This window comes from Poecilia mexicana, unplaced genomic scaffold (genome assembly GCF_051168715.1).
Source record: "Poecilia mexicana isolate PSO_F unplaced genomic scaffold, ASM5116871v1 scaffold_1, whole genome shotgun sequence".
Lineage (NCBI taxonomy): Eukaryota > Metazoa > Chordata > Actinopteri > Cyprinodontiformes > Poeciliidae > Poecilia > Poecilia mexicana.
This window is the reverse complement of record NW_028263370.1, coordinates 7,352,956-7,370,801: the sequence shown is the minus strand read 5'-3', so window position 1 is coordinate 7,370,801 and position 17,846 is coordinate 7,352,956. Positions and strand designations below refer to the sequence as shown.

General features: G+C 42.1%; 1 protein-coding gene across 1 annotated transcript; it reads left to right on the top strand.

The window, feature by feature from the left end:
* Positions 1 to 3,232: 3,232 nt before the first annotated feature.
* naa15b (N-alpha-acetyltransferase 15, NatA auxiliary subunit b) lies at positions 3,233 to 17,589 on the top strand. Its single transcript, XM_015009141.2, has 20 exons — positions 3,233 to 3,419; positions 9,388 to 9,472; positions 9,552 to 9,656; positions 10,641 to 10,798; positions 11,668 to 11,802; positions 12,157 to 12,310; positions 13,317 to 13,436; positions 13,519 to 13,614; positions 13,742 to 13,848; positions 13,945 to 14,017; positions 14,096 to 14,265; positions 14,378 to 14,530; positions 15,114 to 15,242; positions 15,331 to 15,544; positions 15,676 to 15,869; positions 15,952 to 16,060; positions 16,145 to 16,243; positions 16,337 to 16,480; positions 16,903 to 17,000; positions 17,276 to 17,589. The coding sequence occupies exons 1-20, from the start codon at positions 3,366 to 3,368 to the stop codon at positions 17,471 to 17,473; spliced, it is 2,595 nt and encodes an 864-aa protein (XP_014864627.1). The 5' UTR covers positions 3,233 to 3,365; the 3' UTR covers positions 17,474 to 17,589.
* Positions 17,590 to 17,846: the final 257 nt, after the last annotated feature.

Sequence of the window (17,846 nt, the reverse complement as noted above, 5' to 3'; positions counted from 1 at the left end):
TGACAATAGCATGGTGGATCTCTGGCTCTGCATTGGCATCAACAGACATGAAGCCCTTATGCTGTAACGGAGTATCCTTGTTAAACCCAGCTCCTTTCAAACACTCTCCTCCCCCCAATCTGCCACACCTCTTTCTTCATCCTCCTCATCTTGGCCATAAACCTCCACCTCTTCCTCTCGTATTGCTGCTACACCTTTACCTCCTTGCATTTCCCCAGTTGCCATGTTTTTCCGTCCACCCTCTACCCCCCACCCACCAACATCACCGCGCACACAACCACCAAACTCTCGTGCTCCTGTTTGACATTGATAAATGGAGACTCACGGAGATGACAGCATCATTACTCATGCTTAGTAGCGACACCACCTTGGACAGATAAAAAAAAAAAAAGAAGAGGAAGGATGAAGGGAGGGATAAGAAGAAGATGGGGTGTGATGTCGGTGGAGGAGAGAAGCTCCAGCTGGAGAGGTTTGCTACAACTCAGAGCTCAACTTGAAATCTCTAGAAAGAGGGAAATTGAGGTGATGCTAAGGGGTGTGGAAAATCCAAGCAGCTGTGGAAGCACAAGCATTGGGATTTTCTTCACCTAAATCAGGTTGCTGACCTTTGAGTCAACAATTTATTAGATATCTGTTCAATTTAAAACATTAAATTTCTGATGGTTTCACTTCAGTTTCAGTTTTCTCAGCGATAGTGTCTTTTCTGAAGAATGTGGTCGTGACCAGGAGGATCGTCATCTCAGTTTTAGCCTTGGACATGAATGGAGCTTATTCCGAACAGCAATCAGTTTGCTGCCAAAAAGCTCCATCTTGAACCCTTTTTTGTTTTTGGTAACAGTTCTGCAATAAACACGTAACCATGATCCCCACACCCCATTTAAAAATAATGGGGTTTCGTCTTTTCTGAGTCAAGAAAAGACGATCAGGAAGTGTCTTTACGAAAGGCTGCAAAGTAACAAAATCCATGAAAGGTGAATCTAAAATGAGTTTGCTATAAAGATTTCTGTCTAGACACAACCCTGGTCCATCTGGTAAGTTAGGTAGCAATTCATGTTAAATTGGTAAATGTGATTTAAATTTAGCTTAGAAGACAGATGCAGCCAAGTTTGTTAAAAACTCCATCCGTCCATTGTCTGTACCCACTTGTCCTTGTGGAGTAGTGATGGAGCTGGTGCCTGTTTCCACCGGTCACTGAGCAAGAGGATGAGGTCCACCATGGACAGGTTGTCAGTCCATCACACTACAACACAGCAGACAAACAACCGTGCACACACAAAAAAGGCAATGTAGAGACACCAGGTAACCTAAAAGTCATGTCTGTGGACTCCTGGAGGAAGCCACAGTTTCAGGGACAAAATCCGTACACGCTCAGCAAGATGTTCAAAGCTTGAGACATTGTTTTCCGCCTTGAACTTCTTTACGACTCTATCCCTGACCTGTCTGCTGTGTTTCTTGGTCTTCTAACTGGTCAATTAACCTATCAATATACAGAGTGTAGATGTATGACACTAGAAATATCGCATCCTACCAAACAAAACATCCAAGCAGCGATTGCAATTCTGCATGCACTGGCATTGCAATTACAACTCCTATTCAATATACTGTGCAGCCCTTATTGTGTAGTCACAGGTTTGCACACACACTAACACCAGCTTTGAGCACGCTCTGCAGGGACATTTATGACACCAATCAGATCAACAAATGATGTGTCACAAAGAAGGAGATGAGTTTAAAGGATGATTCACTCCCCTCCGAAGGTAATAAGGTAATGAAATGGTGCTGAAGAAATGTGGAGAGGAGAGACAGGGGACAGAGGGAACAGAGGATGTGGTGGTGTGGAGTGATGGAGGGAAAAAAGTGTGTGTGTGTGTGTGTCTGGTGTCAACTTGATGAATGTGGTGCAGGAGCCATTGTGGTGGTGGAGGAGCAGGAGGCCACCAGATAATGGCAGAGTAAAGCCTGCACGGTCCCACGAACAAGGACACACAACACGCTCATTTTAAATTCCCTAACAATAACTTTATTCTCCATTTGTTTCAGCCAGTCACATCACTGCTCTGCATACAAAGCAATTTTGTTCAATATCTAGATATAAATGTGAACATACACAGATTAGATCACACGTCTAAAACTCTGCCTGCCTTCTTCACATAAAGAAGTACAGCGCTTGAAAAATGTGCGAGAAGTGGAGCGGCCGTGTCGTTTGACCTTGTATACGTTAGTATGGCGCCCTCTAGTGGCTTTTAAATCTGTCGGCATAATTAATGTGTAGACCTGGTTTATACAAAATTCTACAGTGCCATGTTCACTTCTTGAACAAACCACGGAGGCCTTCACAGGACAGTGACCAATTACTTGACCTCTGAAGACAGTTTATTAAACTGGACTGTATTTGGTTGTATCAGAGTAAAGGGGGCTGCAGACAGATGTAAAAAAAAAAATGTCTCAATTTCTTCCACTTCAAAACTATGTGCTACTTATTGGTATTGAAAAAAAAATATCACATAGAGTACTAGGCCTACTTCACAAGAAGAGATTTTTTTCCTGACGCTTTGTGATGTAATAAGACATTGTGATTTGAACCTTAGGATTTATGATAAATAATGTAATAGAAAAAAGCTAAATGTTTGCTCAGCTCTTTTTTGTTTTTTTAATGTTACCTTAATTGCAATATTTGTATCATAATTATGATTATGATAAATCATAATTTGTCATAATTATGATAGTAATTAAATAATAATAATACATATTTGCTAATATGTATTATTAGTAAGTACATATTTTTTGGCATTGGATTTTTGACTTTCTTTACATTTAACATTTATTCATTTCTTCTTTCCATATTCATATAATGTTATAATAGAGAGAGAGTGAGAGGAATTGAAAATTAAAATATTGAATGTAATCTGACTTTTTCTTTGAGTATTTTACTTTTATTTTTTTAATTATCTTAATCTGTTTTATTTACTTTAATTACACTTTTTCTAGTTTTTTCTGTTTTTCTACGTTATTCGTTTATTTGAAATGTTACCAAACTTTCAAAGTTTAATCTGAAACTGTGTAATAGAATGATTACTCCATTAATAGTAAAAATAAATTGATCCATTTAAACTTTATTATTTACATTTTATACGATAACTGACCTTAATCTGGACACTTTGACCTTACCTAAACATTCCCTAAACATGTTAAATCTCGGCTCCTCCGTCAGCACGTGAGGAGGAAATGAATGAGAAGAGAAAACGGAGCAATCGAGCAGAGAGTGGCTGCTGAAGCAGGAAAAGCAGGGTTAACGGCGCTCAACTCATCTGGACTACCCGGGCTAACTTTAGCTACATGTGCTGAGGTCGATTCCGACTGCAACGATGCCCACGGTTACTTTACCGCCGAAGGAGAACGCTCTCTTCAAGAGGATTTTGGTGAGTTATTCGTTAAAGGGCCGCCCGGTCACCAGCAGCCGACTTTTGGGGCTTGATCATCAGCGAGCTGACAGCCGCTTCAGTATGATACCAAAATGTCATCATTGAGTAAGTTAGCTCGCTAGCTAGCCTGGGCCTTAATATGCGCTGTCACTGCTCTGCGTTAAATGCTGGCAGTGATATTATGACTGTTCTGAAAAACCTTGTTGTTCATATTAAACCACGGCGAATAGTGCAGCTGTGTGGCTGATATTATGCACAGTTGACAGTCAGCTAGCGTCAGGCCCCGCCGTTTGTCACAACAAACAGCCTCCATGTAAGCTAACTCCCTAGCCACACGTTAGCCTCCAAGTTAGCTTCCACTTTCTCACCTAATGGCTCATTTCTGAATGTAATGTGGCGTTTGCCTTTTCACTTTTTATCGAATACAGACGGGCACGCTATCTGTTATATGTTCTACATTAGAAACTAGGGCTGCTCTAAAGTTTTCGGGAAATTTCGGGGTTTCTAATCAGCTAAAGCTAGTCAGCCTCGCTAGCTGGGGTAAGCGGTCTGTCAGTTAGTGTTGATTAAAGTCTTTTTTGCGCTGTTGCAGCTGCTGCTCGCGATTAGATCAGGGCAGATTGGGGTTGTACTTTTTTTTTGCACGGAGGAAAAACACAGCCAGGAGTGGTGTGAGCGTGTCACCGTGTTTGTAGCGGATTTAGGCCTGTACATCCATCCCTGTACTCCATGTATGCATCTGCCTGTAGCCTCGCTGTGAACTTGTCTGCACGCTGACAGGTGTGGCACAAAATTACTAATCAAGCTTTGCTTCGGTTTGATCATATTCTCACCGAAGGGACTGCTTTATACTTCTACCACGGTTTGTGTTGTGTATATTATTGTACTTTAGTGCGGGTATTTGTACAGTAGCGACACACTTTCCAGGAACCAGTGTGTGCAGGTAAATCACCATTATCCGGTTCAGATAAACATGATTGTTTTGAGAGCCGGTGGCTCTGTAGGGAGCCAGAGGATGTTGACCTCATTTAGCAGACCGCTACCAGTCAGCAGGTCTACAACGGGCTGCATAAAAAAAAAAAAGACTGTAATCTGCACTTGAATTTTCAAACTAATCACTTCTGCACATGGCATTGTGGTGTTGTGGGGTATTAAAGCTATTATTGGTCGTAAAATTGACAATTTTGACTCGGTCTTACTATTTTGGTCATTAAGTGCTTAATAAGAAGTGTTCAAATTTCCCATACAATTAATTAAGTTAAATGTTATAGTCTGAAAGTGACTCTAAGCAACCTGCTAAGACTTATTTATTGGTGTCTATAATCTCAAATAGCTACAGCTGACAAATTGTAAAACTATTACTTTAAATCATCAGCTGTCAAAGCGGGTACATAATGCCCCCCTCGCAGCTATGAATTAGTGACTGGTCTGTATGAAACTTTGGGTGGGAAACGGCTCAGATTTCACATCCTTAAAAAATATTTATGAAGACTGAAATACAACGGGGTGAAGGGTTGAAATGAGCAGAATAGTTCTTCTTCATTAATATAATAATTTTTATGAAACTGGACGATATACTAACTACATGGTTCTGCACAAGTTATTGCAAATGTGTCAGTGTATTAATGCTACTACAATACAGTCAACAATAATATTATGAATCTCATGATTTCCTGCTGTGGTGCAGGGCTAATGGCGTGTCCAGTATGTCCTCCTTATTCTGGTACTCTATGTTTGCTCTGGCTAAATTTCATCAGTTGTTTAGTTGATTATGTGTCAAAATCCCCCCCCCCCCCTCCTAAAAAAAAGACGTTACAGTTATTTGTGTGCCAGTTTGTCAAATAAACATCAGTGTGACTTTAGCAGCATTAAGAGTATTGCAGAAAAAAAATAAGAGAAATCAGACAATCGTATTTCTCTTTTTAAAAAAATAATGTAAAATCTGGGTTTGGTTTTCCTCTTGGGTTCTTCTCCAGCTCTTGTTAGGAGTGCACAGAGAAATACTTTATTCCTAATTTCCCAAAGTGGATCTGCAGCATAATATTGGATGAATAGGATGCTTGTAGAATAAGTTTTAGAACATATAGAATTGGTTTGTGTTAAAAGTTGGATGTTTCACTATCAGGGTGTTGTGTTTATTTTTTTAAAGCTTTTCCACTTGTAGAGCAGCCAAGTCTGTTGGCTGCTTTAACTGTTGCAGGTTAGCTTTTATCTTTCGACTTTGCACATCTATGTGAAACAAAATTACAATTTGGTTAAGAAGGGCACCGCATTATAGTATTTATGTTGTGCACAATGTAAAGGTGATCACAATGAATCAACATTAAAGCTTTGGGTTGTGGAGCAGAGGTGACGTAGCATGACTAGCCAACAAGCTCCGGTGGCTGATTTCTAGACTTTTCTGTTTCAACCGTTCAGCCAAACATGGCAGACGATTGGCTGTGCGGCACCTCAAACCCTGAGCTGCCGCATTGCACATCTGTGATGTGTCACAGAATGACCTTCCTTTAAAACCCAGGAATGTCAAGGCCTCTAAGAGCACCTGCAAAATTATCTATTTGTTTCAAGACATCTTTTCTATATTAAGTAATTAAGAATGTTCTGAGAAATTTTCTTTTGGCCAAACTCGTATATATTTTTATTTACTTTACTTTTCAGTACTGACCAGTTTGGAACTAGGGCAGTGTAACTATCGATTTTGCGATATATATCGATATTTTCTTTCTTAGAAAAAAATCGATATTCATCCGCAAGTATCGTAACATCCAACTATCACCTTGCTCACTCACTGCTTGCTTTGCCGGGAGAGTGATTAGGTCATCAGGTTTAGAGTGATTCCTTCAAATGTTAAGTGTCAAGGTTAAAAAGGTATCAAACTATTCAGAGCAGGGTACTTGGTGCACTTTACTTTACAAATGCATGTAAGCTACAGTTTGTACTGTTTCAATTAAAAGAAACATGTTTTCTCACCACTTCTTTGATTAATTTTGTCCAGCTGTCGACTTTAAGTCTGTGTCCATGGACATGCTTTTAATCAGTTTTCAGTTATGAATTCCATCCAACTCTATAACAGTCACAAAATGTCACCAAAATCACTCTGTCCCTCTAAAAATCTTTCAGAAAATCGCAAAAGTGTATTGAATTGTATCGTTTGCTGAATATCACAATATATATCGTATCGTGAGATTATTGTATCACTACAGCCCTATTTGGAACTCAAAATTCTAGACTTTCTTGCCCGAACCATATCCAAATGCCAGAAAGTTTCAATGACATCATACTCGGGCGTGGAAGTTGCCTTATTCATTTATTTACTTATTGGGCGTAGATATGTAGAAAGCTATTTAAGGAAAACTGCATTGTTTTAAGCGTGAGGCATGTCTGCATTTTAATTTGTGTGCAGGAGAGCGAGGGAGAGCGAGACTTTCAGCAGGTAACGGGAAGGCTGAAGAGAGTACAGGAATGTTGCTGTGTTTCATCCATTTGTTGCCTCGATCAGCAAATGCTTCAAACTTTTGGTCTTTAAAATGTGAACTCCATTATCGTGTTTAAAGACATTAGTAAAACCAGCAAATACTGGCTTTCAGACACACATGAGATCTGATCCCAATGTAATTAGTGACAGCTCGGGGCGTTCCTAACATCATTTGATCTTATTGGCTGCTGTTTAACTATGCTCAGATGTTTAGCAATAGAACAAAGAAAAGTTTCTGATCTCACCAACGATTTTTCTGAATTTAGCTGCAACGTTAATTAAACTGAGCATTTGTGCAATATGAAAGTCAGCTTCCAGCCAGCATGGTATGAAGTGCTTCGTAACATTAAAGCTTGTTGTGGCAGAGCTTTTTCTCTCTTTCAGTCTGACTTCCTTTCACACAGAATGTGGTGTCATCGCTGAAAACAGGCTTTGAAAAGTTTCGTCAGACTCAAAACGTTGGCACCGGCAGAGAGCCCCTGCAGCCTCGAGCCGCATGCTCTGGCAGATTTTCTCTCCAACTCAGGGGGCCGAGTTATTTTTGTGAGGAGCATGCCGAGAGAGCGCAGCTGGTTGTGTTAATGTTGCTAAATTTATATTAAAATACGCAGATGCTTACGGCGTCATCAGCGTTCATGGCTTTTTTTTTCTCTCTCTTTCTTTTGTTAAAATAAAAATTATTTGTAAAGTGAAATTTCACCAATTCTGCAGGATTCTTCACTTTTATGTAATTGTAAAGCTTATAGGGAAGTTCCTCTGTTTAAGAGGAAGTGTGTTTTCACACATTCGGTTTTATATTATTGTCATATATGCATAACAATTTATGCCGTCCGACGGCTCATTTTGGGATATATCAGCTTTTCATGCATGAAGCAGGATTGCAGTTGATATTCAGAAACGTATTCGTCCAGCACAAACAATGTAGAGGGAAAAAAAAATATCAAAGCCAAAAACTGTCAGAAAAACCCTACACTATCCATTTTTATTTGTCTACCCCACATGTTGCGCTTCGGCAGCATTTTGGGTCATAAACAAGCTCATGTTCCAGCCAACTGTGGCATGTGAAGCTCATGTCGTCCTCCTTCTTCCTTTTTGTTTAATTTTAGCGGTTTGTGGGTCAGCGAAATGCCATCTGCCACATTAGCTCTTCCTCTCTTATAAAAAAAAAAAAAAAAACCCGTTGTCTCGCCCGACAGCCACTAATCAGCTTAGCAGCAGAGGCGATGTGGCGTTTGTTCAACGGCATCCCTAGATGAAGCTTCCGGGCAAAACGCTTGGCGTTTCGGAAAAAGGAGAAATGTTTTTTTTTGTTTTGTTTTTTTTCTACTAATGGGGAGGAATAGTAATGTAAATGTAATTGCAGGTGTTTCCCAATTAATTAGATCATCCTCAAAGGAATGATTAATTTACAGAAAATCACATGTAGCTTCATCAGAGACATCCATCAAGCATTTATTTCTCATAATTTAAAAAATAAAAACATTACAGCATATCAGTAAAATTGATTTTCAACACAGAAGTGTTTGTTTTAAAAGTTTATGTGCAGCATGTGCATTTAATTATTAGCTGGTCCTTTTGCATGAATTGCTGCGTCAGTGCAGCGTGGCATGGAGGTGACTGCGGCGCTGCTGAGGTTTTAAAGAAGGTCTGATAGCGATATGAAGTTTGCGTCGTTGGGTCTGGTGTCGCTAATTTTCAGCTGCAAACTTCTTGGTAGCTTCTCTATGAGGTTGTTAACACCATTTTCAGGCCAAGCAGACAGTGACGCCATGTTCACTGGAGCAGATATCGTTGCTTTTTTGGCAGTGTGGTAAGACACTGATTCCTGGTGGAAGATTAAATCTCCATGAGGCTTGTCAGCAGAAGGAAGCGGGAAGCGCTCTGAGAGTTCCAGGTAGACGGATGCAGCGCTCTGGGAACAGCCAGCTTCTTTGGCGTAGCTTCCTCGTCGAAGGTGTCGGTGACTTTCCTGCTGGATCACTGTCAGCCTAGCAGTCATCAGCCCCTTTATGTCTAGTCATCATTTCTAATTTTAAAAATCCTTTTTTTTTTTTCTTTTTTTTTTGTATTGCTTGTGTGCAATCTAACTTTCTGTGAAACGGAATTTGGCGTTTGCATTAGCTGTAATCAATAATCATCACAATGGACAGAATGGACACACACTATGCTTGGAATGCAGCGTAGTGTGTGTGAAGGTGATGTTTTGCCTAAAATTGAATTTCTGAGATAATTAAGCTATTCAGTGAGCGTTCTAATCTACTGAGATGCTTTGATTTGTCTGGATAAGGATGTAAAGTGTGAAGCAGATACGAGAGGTGGAAAACGCTCATCAGTTTTTCTGTGGATTTCTTTGAAGTTTCAGTTCGGATAGTAATTTCACATTTCATTTGACTTCTTAGGAAAGACTATCACCATTTTTGAGAGTTTTAGAGTGGATATCGGTGTCGTCTCTGTAGCCTAATGTCTTTTCTCCCCCTTTTCCTTTCACAGCGATGTTACGAGCACAAACAGTACAGAAATGGGCTCAAGTTCTGCAAACAGATCCTGTCCAACTCCAAATTTGCAGAACACGGAGGTAAGAAAAGTATCGTCTGATAGAAATTTTCCCCCTCGACGCTTTCTTCACTCTTTGCCGTGTCGTATTCCTGCTGCAGAGACGCTGGCAATGAAGGGCTTGACCCTCAACTGCCTGGGGAAGAAGGAGGAGGCCTACGACCTGGTGAGGAGAGGCCTTCGCAACGACCTCAAGAGCCACGTCTGTATCCTAACTCGAGGCGCGTTCGGTCTCTACGCTGTGTGTTATGCAACAGAACCGCTGCGTTGAATTCGTCTTGCAGCGCATCCTGTCAACACGGCTCAGCTTCGGCCTCTCCTGTCATTCTGAGGCCCGGTGTAAAATTTGTGCACCCTCTGCGCAGATAAGGGTTACCTCAGCAACACCCCATCTCTGAGCGGGCTCGCTGGTGTCTCTGTAGGCTCAGTCTGCTCTTATCTCGAGTAAGTAGCTGCGTGTGGAGTGAACCAAAAGGAACCGCCTGCTCATAAATCAAGTGTGAGCTTTCAGGGAGCAAATGCTTGGCAGCAAAGTCCCTTAATTAATGTGATCTGTTGCAGTGATTTAGTCGATTTAATGGGGTTTGTTTTATCAATTCACCAGGTATTATTACTTTAGTCTGTTTGAATTATTTATTCTCATCAGTGACTTTTTGTTTTGACCGTCAAGTTTTACTGATTTTAAAATTATTGGTTCACTGACAGTCTGGATAAAAGTCGATTCTGTATTTACAAACTTTATTCCTCAGGGTTGCCTAACTCTTCTTTCTACATTCCTTTTTTAATTTCTATACACTTGCTTCCATCTTTTCTTCTCTGCTGCCTTATTTTCTTGGTCTCCTCATTTGTTACTCATTTAAATATTTAAATTCCCCTTATGTCTTTCCTTCCTTCCTGGTTTTATTCCAAAAATGTAAAAGCTGAATTTAAACCCTGATTCAATAGTTCTAAAGTGACTTTTTGGTGCTTTTTGACAGTGTACTTTAAAAAAAAAAATGGACTGAAAACTTGTGAAAAGTATTGAAATTGGACCTGAAAAATGTGTTGGGACAGTGCTGACCTAAAGGCTGTGCTTTGACAGGCCCACTGCCCTGACCAGAGCTCCCTGACGCATACAGTTTGTCTCCTGACCTCAGACGCTTTGGACGAACAATGTGTGCTCTTTCCTTAACTCTCCCCCCGCGTCGCAGGCTGGCACGTCTACGGTTTACTGCAGCGCTCCGACAAGAAGTACGACGAGGCCATCAAGTGTTACCGCAACGCTTTGAAGTGGGATAAGGACAACCTGCAGATCCTCAGAGATCTGTCGCTGCTGCAGATCCAGATGAGGGACCTGGAGGGATACAGGGTGAGGCGGACCGGCCAAATCAAATCCTCTTGAGCCCAGCTAGCCCTGTTGTGAGAAATAAGCTGGGAAAATGTTTGACCTTTGGCTTGAGTTAAAAAAAGAGAGAGGAAAAAAAACTCAATTGTCGGCAAAGAAAGATTGTTTGTGATTACGCACAGATTGATTCGTCACTATGCCTCAGGCCCTTCAAGACTTCAGTGTGTTAGTCCTCACATTTCACGATTATCTCAGCCTGGGATTCACATCTAGTGAGTGAACGGAGTGCAGAGATAAATGTTTTGGTTGAAGGGATTAAAAATACGAATGAAATTGTAAAAAGCTTCTCTCAGAAAGGCTTTAGAGCAAACCAGCATCATGGCCATCATGACTCAGCAAAACGCTCCACTCTACAGCAGGGGTCAGCAACCTTTTCCATTCAAAGAGCCACTTTTTCCCCTGGCTGCTGCAAAATAAAAATCAAATGGAGTGTCAAAAAAAACACATTGTTTTTGAATATATTTCTTCATAAAATGTTTTCTTATGAAAGCGAACAAAATTAAACTACAATGTGTTTTTGTTTTCAAATTTTAGAACCAAATCCTGTCACAAACGATTTTGTAGAATGAAAGTGAGCCTTTTCTATAAATATGGAAAATGAAGGTAGATGGGTAGCATACTTGCTTTTAAATGCCTATTGTAAAAATTACTTATGAAAAAACTTCTGTAATTATTATTTCTTGTTGTGCAATCAAAAACATTTTATTTTGGTTTTTAAGAACCACGGTGGACAAACTGGCTCAAAACCCCTTTTCCTCCTCCAAACATCAAATAATTTCACGTATCAGAACTCAAAGTTGAAGAAGACATAACTATTTTCTTTGTTTCTGTAGGAGACGAGGTACCAGCTCCTGCAGCTGCGCCCCGCCCAGCGGGCCTCTTGGATCGGATACGCCATCGCCTATCACCTTCTTGAAGACTACGAAATGGCTGCAAAAATCATTGAAGAGTTCAGGAAAACACAGCAGGTGATATGCAGTGAAGGCCGCTCTGTAAGACGAGAACAGAGTTTGCTGGCGGATTTTGTCATGCTGTTGTTTGACAGCTGCCGTTTAATTCACACAAGAGGCTTTTTTTTTTTTTTTTTTTTTCTGCTTAAATACCAGACTCTGAAATCTGACCAGCAGTGGAGCTTTACCCTCTTTGTCTGATGAGATTAGCCCGCTTCCTGCCTTTGTGCCCTCGTTTGTAGCACGACAAGCAGACGCCGTTATAAACTTGTTCGCAGTTTCCTGTCCGGCGCAAAGGCAGCCAGCGGCTTCCACGGGTTTCCATAGGTCAGAAAAACTCACGTAGGCCTTTCCCTGCCTGTTTCCGCCCAGACGTCTCCGGACAAGGTGGACTACGAGTACAGCGAGCTGCTGCTGTACCAGAACCAGGTGCTGAGAGAGGCCGGTCTGTACAAGGAGGCCCTCGATCATCTGTCCAACTACGAGAAGCAGATCTGCGACAAACTTGCCGTGGAGGAGACGCGAGGTGAGTCTCCGCCCTGACTCGCAAAAAGTATTCACACCTTCAGCTTGCAGCAGAAGGTGCTCCGATCGGGTGAGGCCGTGGGTGCAACATGGTGGTGGCAGCATCATGCTGTGGGGATGTTTTTGTGTGTTTGAATTCCAGACACTTTGTTCCACTGTGCACCAACAGCAGCTACTGGTTTGGGTTTTGCTGCCCAACATGAGGAGCAAGCGAGTATGGCAGGCCGTTTTTACATTTAATTTAAAATGTAGCTGTCCCATCTGAGTCATAAATATTTCAAATAAGGAATTTGTCCAGGTTCAGAAGGACGGAGGTGTCAAATATCTCTGCAATAAAGCGTCAAATAATTCCTCGATTTATTATCATTTTCTTAATTTGTACTGTTTACAGCGAGTTCAGTAATATTGAAAAAACTTTAAGCATTTCTACCAGTTTTTAACTCTGCTCGGTTTGGAACATCATTTCACACTTTCTCCTACTTAAATATAAGATCAAATGAATCTGGCGTTCCAGGATTGAATCTGCCCACCTTGATTCACAAGATGTACAATATTATTACTAAATATTCAGCTCTATGATGTTGGATTGCTTTGGATCATTATCTCGCATCCCTCTCAAACAGAGTTCGTTTAAACAGGAACATGTTGTGCAACTTAAATAACCGTTCGCTGCGAAACATGTAACTGTGTGGAAAAAAAGTAAATGGTTATTTGTTTTTCACATTTTCAAGGAAAACCTACAACTAATTTATTCAGTCCAGTAAAAATTGACAGTGTTAGTAGAGAAACTAAAATCATTTTAACGTTCAAAATGAGAAATAAAATCTGGTCTTCTCAGCTTTGGCTGACAGATATTTAGTCAAAAGCCCAATAATGGAGGCGTGGCCGACCCCAGTCATGAAGAGGCAGCGTCCTGCGTGATTTGCACTTTTACAGCATGACAGCATGGAACATGTTTCTGATTTAATTAGTAATTTGCGCTGAGCTGAACTGTGTTGTTCCTGCAGGAGAGCTGCTGTTGAAGTTGGAGCGTCTGGACGAAGCCACAGAGGTCTACAGGCGTCTGCAGGAGAGAAACCCGGAGAACTGGTCCTACTACCACGGCCTGGAGAAAGCCCTGAAACCCAGTAGGATTAACCTGGGAGCTGAACATGATAGTTAATCACACTGGTTTTATGAGACGCAGCTAAATTTAGTTTCTTTCATCAGGCAGCGTTGAGGAAAGACTCAAGATCTATGAAGAAACCTGGGAGAAGTTTCCTAAGGGGCTGGTTCCTCGAAGGCTGCCGCTCAACTTCCTCTCAGGTACATCTAGTAACGCACCGACTTTTGCTTAAACTAGATCATTTTAGAGACTCTCTAAAGTGCTTTCTAGTGTTACTGATTCCTTCTTTTTTTTCTTTTTGAAAACTGAATTTTTCTTTATGTGCAGGCGAGAAGTTCAGGGAGTGCCTGGATAGATACCTGAGGATGAACTTCAGTAAAGGCTGCCCGCCTGTCTTCACCACGCTCAAATCGCTGTACGGTGACAAAGAAAAGGTGAGATGAAATTATTGTGAAGCTGAAAGGATTAAAAGAAACATGATTCATTTTTCCCTCTGCCATTGAGATCACCTTGGTTCTTTCTCTTCTCAGGTGGCAATTATAGAGGAATTAGTGGTCAGCTATGAAACGTCGTTGAAAAGCTGTCGAATGTTCAGCCAGAATGGTAAGCGGGAAATAATTTAGTTAATAAATTTCGTGCCCTTGACAAAAACGTGCATTAAGATGTTTTCGCTTGCTGCAGATGACGGTAAGGAGGAGCCTCCCACCACGCTGCTCTGGGTGCAGTACTTCCTTGCTCAGCACTACGACATGATCGGCCAGCAGACCCTGGCTCTCGAACACATCAACACCGCCATCGAGAGCACGCCCACGCTCATCGAACTCTTCCTCATCAAAGCCAAGATTTACAAGGTAGCAAAACGTCACGCCACACGTCTGGGAGAGTGTGTGTGTGTGTGTGTGCGCGCGCTTCAGTCGAGGGCTGCTCTGTTGCCCCGCGTGACCGTCTTCTTCCCTGACGCAGCACGCTGGGAACATCAAAGAGGCGGCTCAGTGGATGGACGAGGCCCAGGCTCTGGACACCGCCGACCGGTTCATCAACTCAAAGTGTGCCAAGTACATGCTGAAGGCGGGCATGATCAAAGAGGCGGAGGAAATGTGCTCCAAGTTCACACGGGTGAGAAATGTCAAGAGGTTGCTGGTGTGTTGCAGACATGTTTAGTCATTAGTTTTTCTCCAAATGTGAGCTGCGAAGCTCACTACTTGATGGCTTTGCCTTTGTTAAGACAATGGGTGTAATTATTATATTTTTCTAAAAAGGTTGCTGGAGGATCAAAAATGCTTTGAATGTAAAGCATTTTTTCTTTTCTGTTGAAATTATAGTGTGGTGGTGATTAGGGTTGAAGCGATTAATCAGATTAATTGTGATGAATTGATTATTGCAATAATCATCAACTATATTAGTAATCAGTTGCTATCTGGAGTGTAGACTCCTTAAAAAATAGCCATTTGCTGTTCAGAGCAGTAGGAAATCCAAAACTACAAAAATACATACATTTTGCTTTTAAGAACTCTTCAGTGCGCCTTTGTTTTTAATTTGATTAATTGCCAGAATAACTGATCATTACATAATTGTTAGTTTCAGCCCTAATTGAATAACCCTATTGAAAAGCTGCTCTTTGTGCTGTACCAGCTTTACTTTGGATGTTCTCCCAGAGTGAACTGAGTTACAACTGCCTGTGTTTCTTGTGTTCCCCCAGGAGGGGGCGTCAGCGGTGGAGAACCTGAACGAGATGCAGTGCATGTGGTTCCAGACCGAATGTGCGCTCGCCTACAAAGCCATGAACAAGTTTGGAGAAGCCCTGAAGAAGTGTCACGAGATCGAGAGGGTTAGTCTTTGCTTCACCTGCTTCCTGCCGCTCCGTCGAGCGTCACTCCTCTGTTTGAGCTAAAACTCTTCTTCGTTGCTCTGGCCAGCATTTTGTGGAGATCACAGACGACCAGTTCGACTTCCACACCTACTGCATGAGGAAGATGACGCTACGCTCCTACGTGGACCTCCTGAAGCTGGAGGATGTTCTCCGCATGCATCCGTTCTACTACAAGGCCGCCACCACGGCGATCCAGATTTACCTGAGCCTCCATGACAATCCCCTGACGGACGACAGCAAAGAGCTGCAGGCGGACACCGGTGAGGGAAAAAAAAAATAAAATAAAATCAGGCCGAGATCATTGTTCACACTCATTCTTTCAGTTCAGCAAACAAAGGCTGAAAATGTTTGATTCAGCTTTAAGTTCCTCTTTGCGCCTTTTATTCTCCAGCCAACCTGTCTGATAAAGAGCTGAAGAAGCTGAGGAACAAACAGCGAAGAGCCCAGAAAAAGGCGCAGCTGGAGGAAGAGAAGAAGAACGCAGAGAAGGAGAAGCAGCTGAAGAACCAGAAGAAGAAGAAGGAGGATGACGACGAGGAAATCGGAGGGCCAAAAGAGGAGCTCATTCCCGAGAAACTGGTCAAGGTTGGTGACGGAACATAAAGGGAGCAGATTATCAGAAACCGATGGAGATATTAACGTGATTATTGGTTCTGTCCTTTTGCAGGTAGAAAGTCCGCTGGAGGAAGCAGTCAAGTTCCTGACGCCGCTGAAGCACCTGGTTAAAGACAAGATTGAGACGCACCTGTTGGCCTTTGAGATTTACTTCAGGAAAGGTTGGCTAGCCGCCTTTTCTCCTCCTCCGACTTTAAAAGCTTGTTCTCTGTTTCATCCTTTGCTAATCTGTGCTCTCCTTGTAGAAAAATCCCTGTTGATGCTCCAGTCGGTGAAGAGAGCCCTCAGCATCGATCCGGACCACCCGTGGCTTCACCAGTGTCTGGTGCGCTTCTTTAAAGGAGGTAAGGCCCAGTTTCTAGTTCTGTTTTGCTTCGTAGCGAACTCTTCTCCTCCTCTACAATGACCATCATGTCTCATCTTCTGTTTTCCTTCAGTTTCGGAGAGCAAGGAGCTGCCGGACGTGGTCAGGACGGTGCTGAAGCAGGAAATCACCCGGCTATTTGGAGACAGCAACGCCAAGAGCTTCAACCAGGCCTACCTCACCAAGCACTCTGACTCCATACCACACCGACTGGCTGGTGAGCAAATGTCATGACATTAGAACCAGTTTGATCATGTTATTTAGTAACAATGCTGCTCCCTCGTGGTTCTTTATTGAATTGTAAGCCGATCGTTGTGTCCTTTTCGTTACCACTTGGCTCAATGTGCAAAAGATGTCGGAGTGAAACCTAAACTTAGTTCAGGACTCTCGTCTTTGATCTAAAATATGCTTCTTGCAAAAATATTTTTCTGCTTTAAGGCAAAACTTAGACAAGTATCCGTAGCGTCATCGGTGAGGGGAGCATATTGCAGAATCAAATATTATTCCACTTCATGCGAGTTTGTTCACTGCACCGACTCTACAAAGTTTAAAACTTGGCTCAATGCAGGAGAAACAGCTGCTCTGTTTTACAAACATGGCGTTGCATTCCCTCAAAGTTACGTTGTCTTCGTCCTGCAGCTGCTAAGATGATGGTGTATCTGGACTCGTCAACGGAAACAAAGGCAGCAGAACTGGCCGCATCACTGGACGAGTCGCTCAACAACAGAACTATACAAGTACGCATTCACTTGGTTCCAGATAAGATTCTACTTTTGATATCTTTCAGTAACACTATTTATACTGTTACTTTACTATTTTAGGTAGTTTCTAATAATTTATTTTTAAAGATTTTTATTTTATTCATTTATTACTCCTAAAAATTTTTGCATAAGAAGAAGCAAGACTAGCATTTTAGCGTTTTTTTTTTTTTGGCTCAAAATAAATGCAACCCTGAACAATTTGGAGCTGCTTCCTCATTTCTCCCGTGTCCGTCTCTTCCTTTGAAACACAGACCTGCACAGAAGTCCTGGATTGTCTTCGGAGCGGCTCGCTGGGAGACTGTAAAGAACACGCGGAGTCCTACCGTGCCGAGTGTCACAAGCTTTACCCTTACACGTTAGCTTTCATGCCCCCCGGCTACGAGGAGAACACAAAGATGGCGAACGGAGACGTTTCCACAGAAACGGAGGAGCTAGCCAACGAGATGTGAGCGCCGCAGAAGAGCAGCGCATCAGAAAAGGAGTTGGGCTGAGCACAGAGCCTTGTGGTACGCCAGGCAGACATTTTTTTTTTCTTTCTTTCTTTTTTTTTTTTTTTTTTTTTAAAGAGCCAGAAACAGGAAGCAAAAGGCGGTTTTGGTCCTCTGGCTCAGCTTAATCTGGTCTGACCTGGCATGGCTTGGCTCTCTCCCATGTGGGTGAACTTCAGGACTGTGTGGGTGTGTGTGCCGAGTGCGTGCGTATGTATTCGTCGGTCAAAAGGGGGGGGAAAAAGAGGAAGATGGCGGAGCAAACATTTTACTTTTTAACAGTCTGCAACCAAGTTGAACTTGAAAATAAATAGTCATCGTGAAACAGATGGGT

Excerpts from the sequence above, each read along its gene's own strand:
- naa15b (XM_015009141.2), top strand. The coding sequence starts at position 3,366 with ATGCCCACGGTTACTTTACCGCCGAAGGAGAACGCTCTCTTCAAGAGG. Across the intron at positions 9,657-10,640 it reads CGACCTCAAGAGCCACGTCT|GCTGGCACGTCTACGGTTTA; the intron begins GTATCCTAACTC and ends CCCGCGTCGCAG. Across the intron at positions 15,870-15,951 it reads TTCCCGAGAAACTGGTCAAG|GTAGAAAGTCCGCTGGAGGA; the intron begins GTTGGTGACGGA and ends GTCCTTTTGCAG.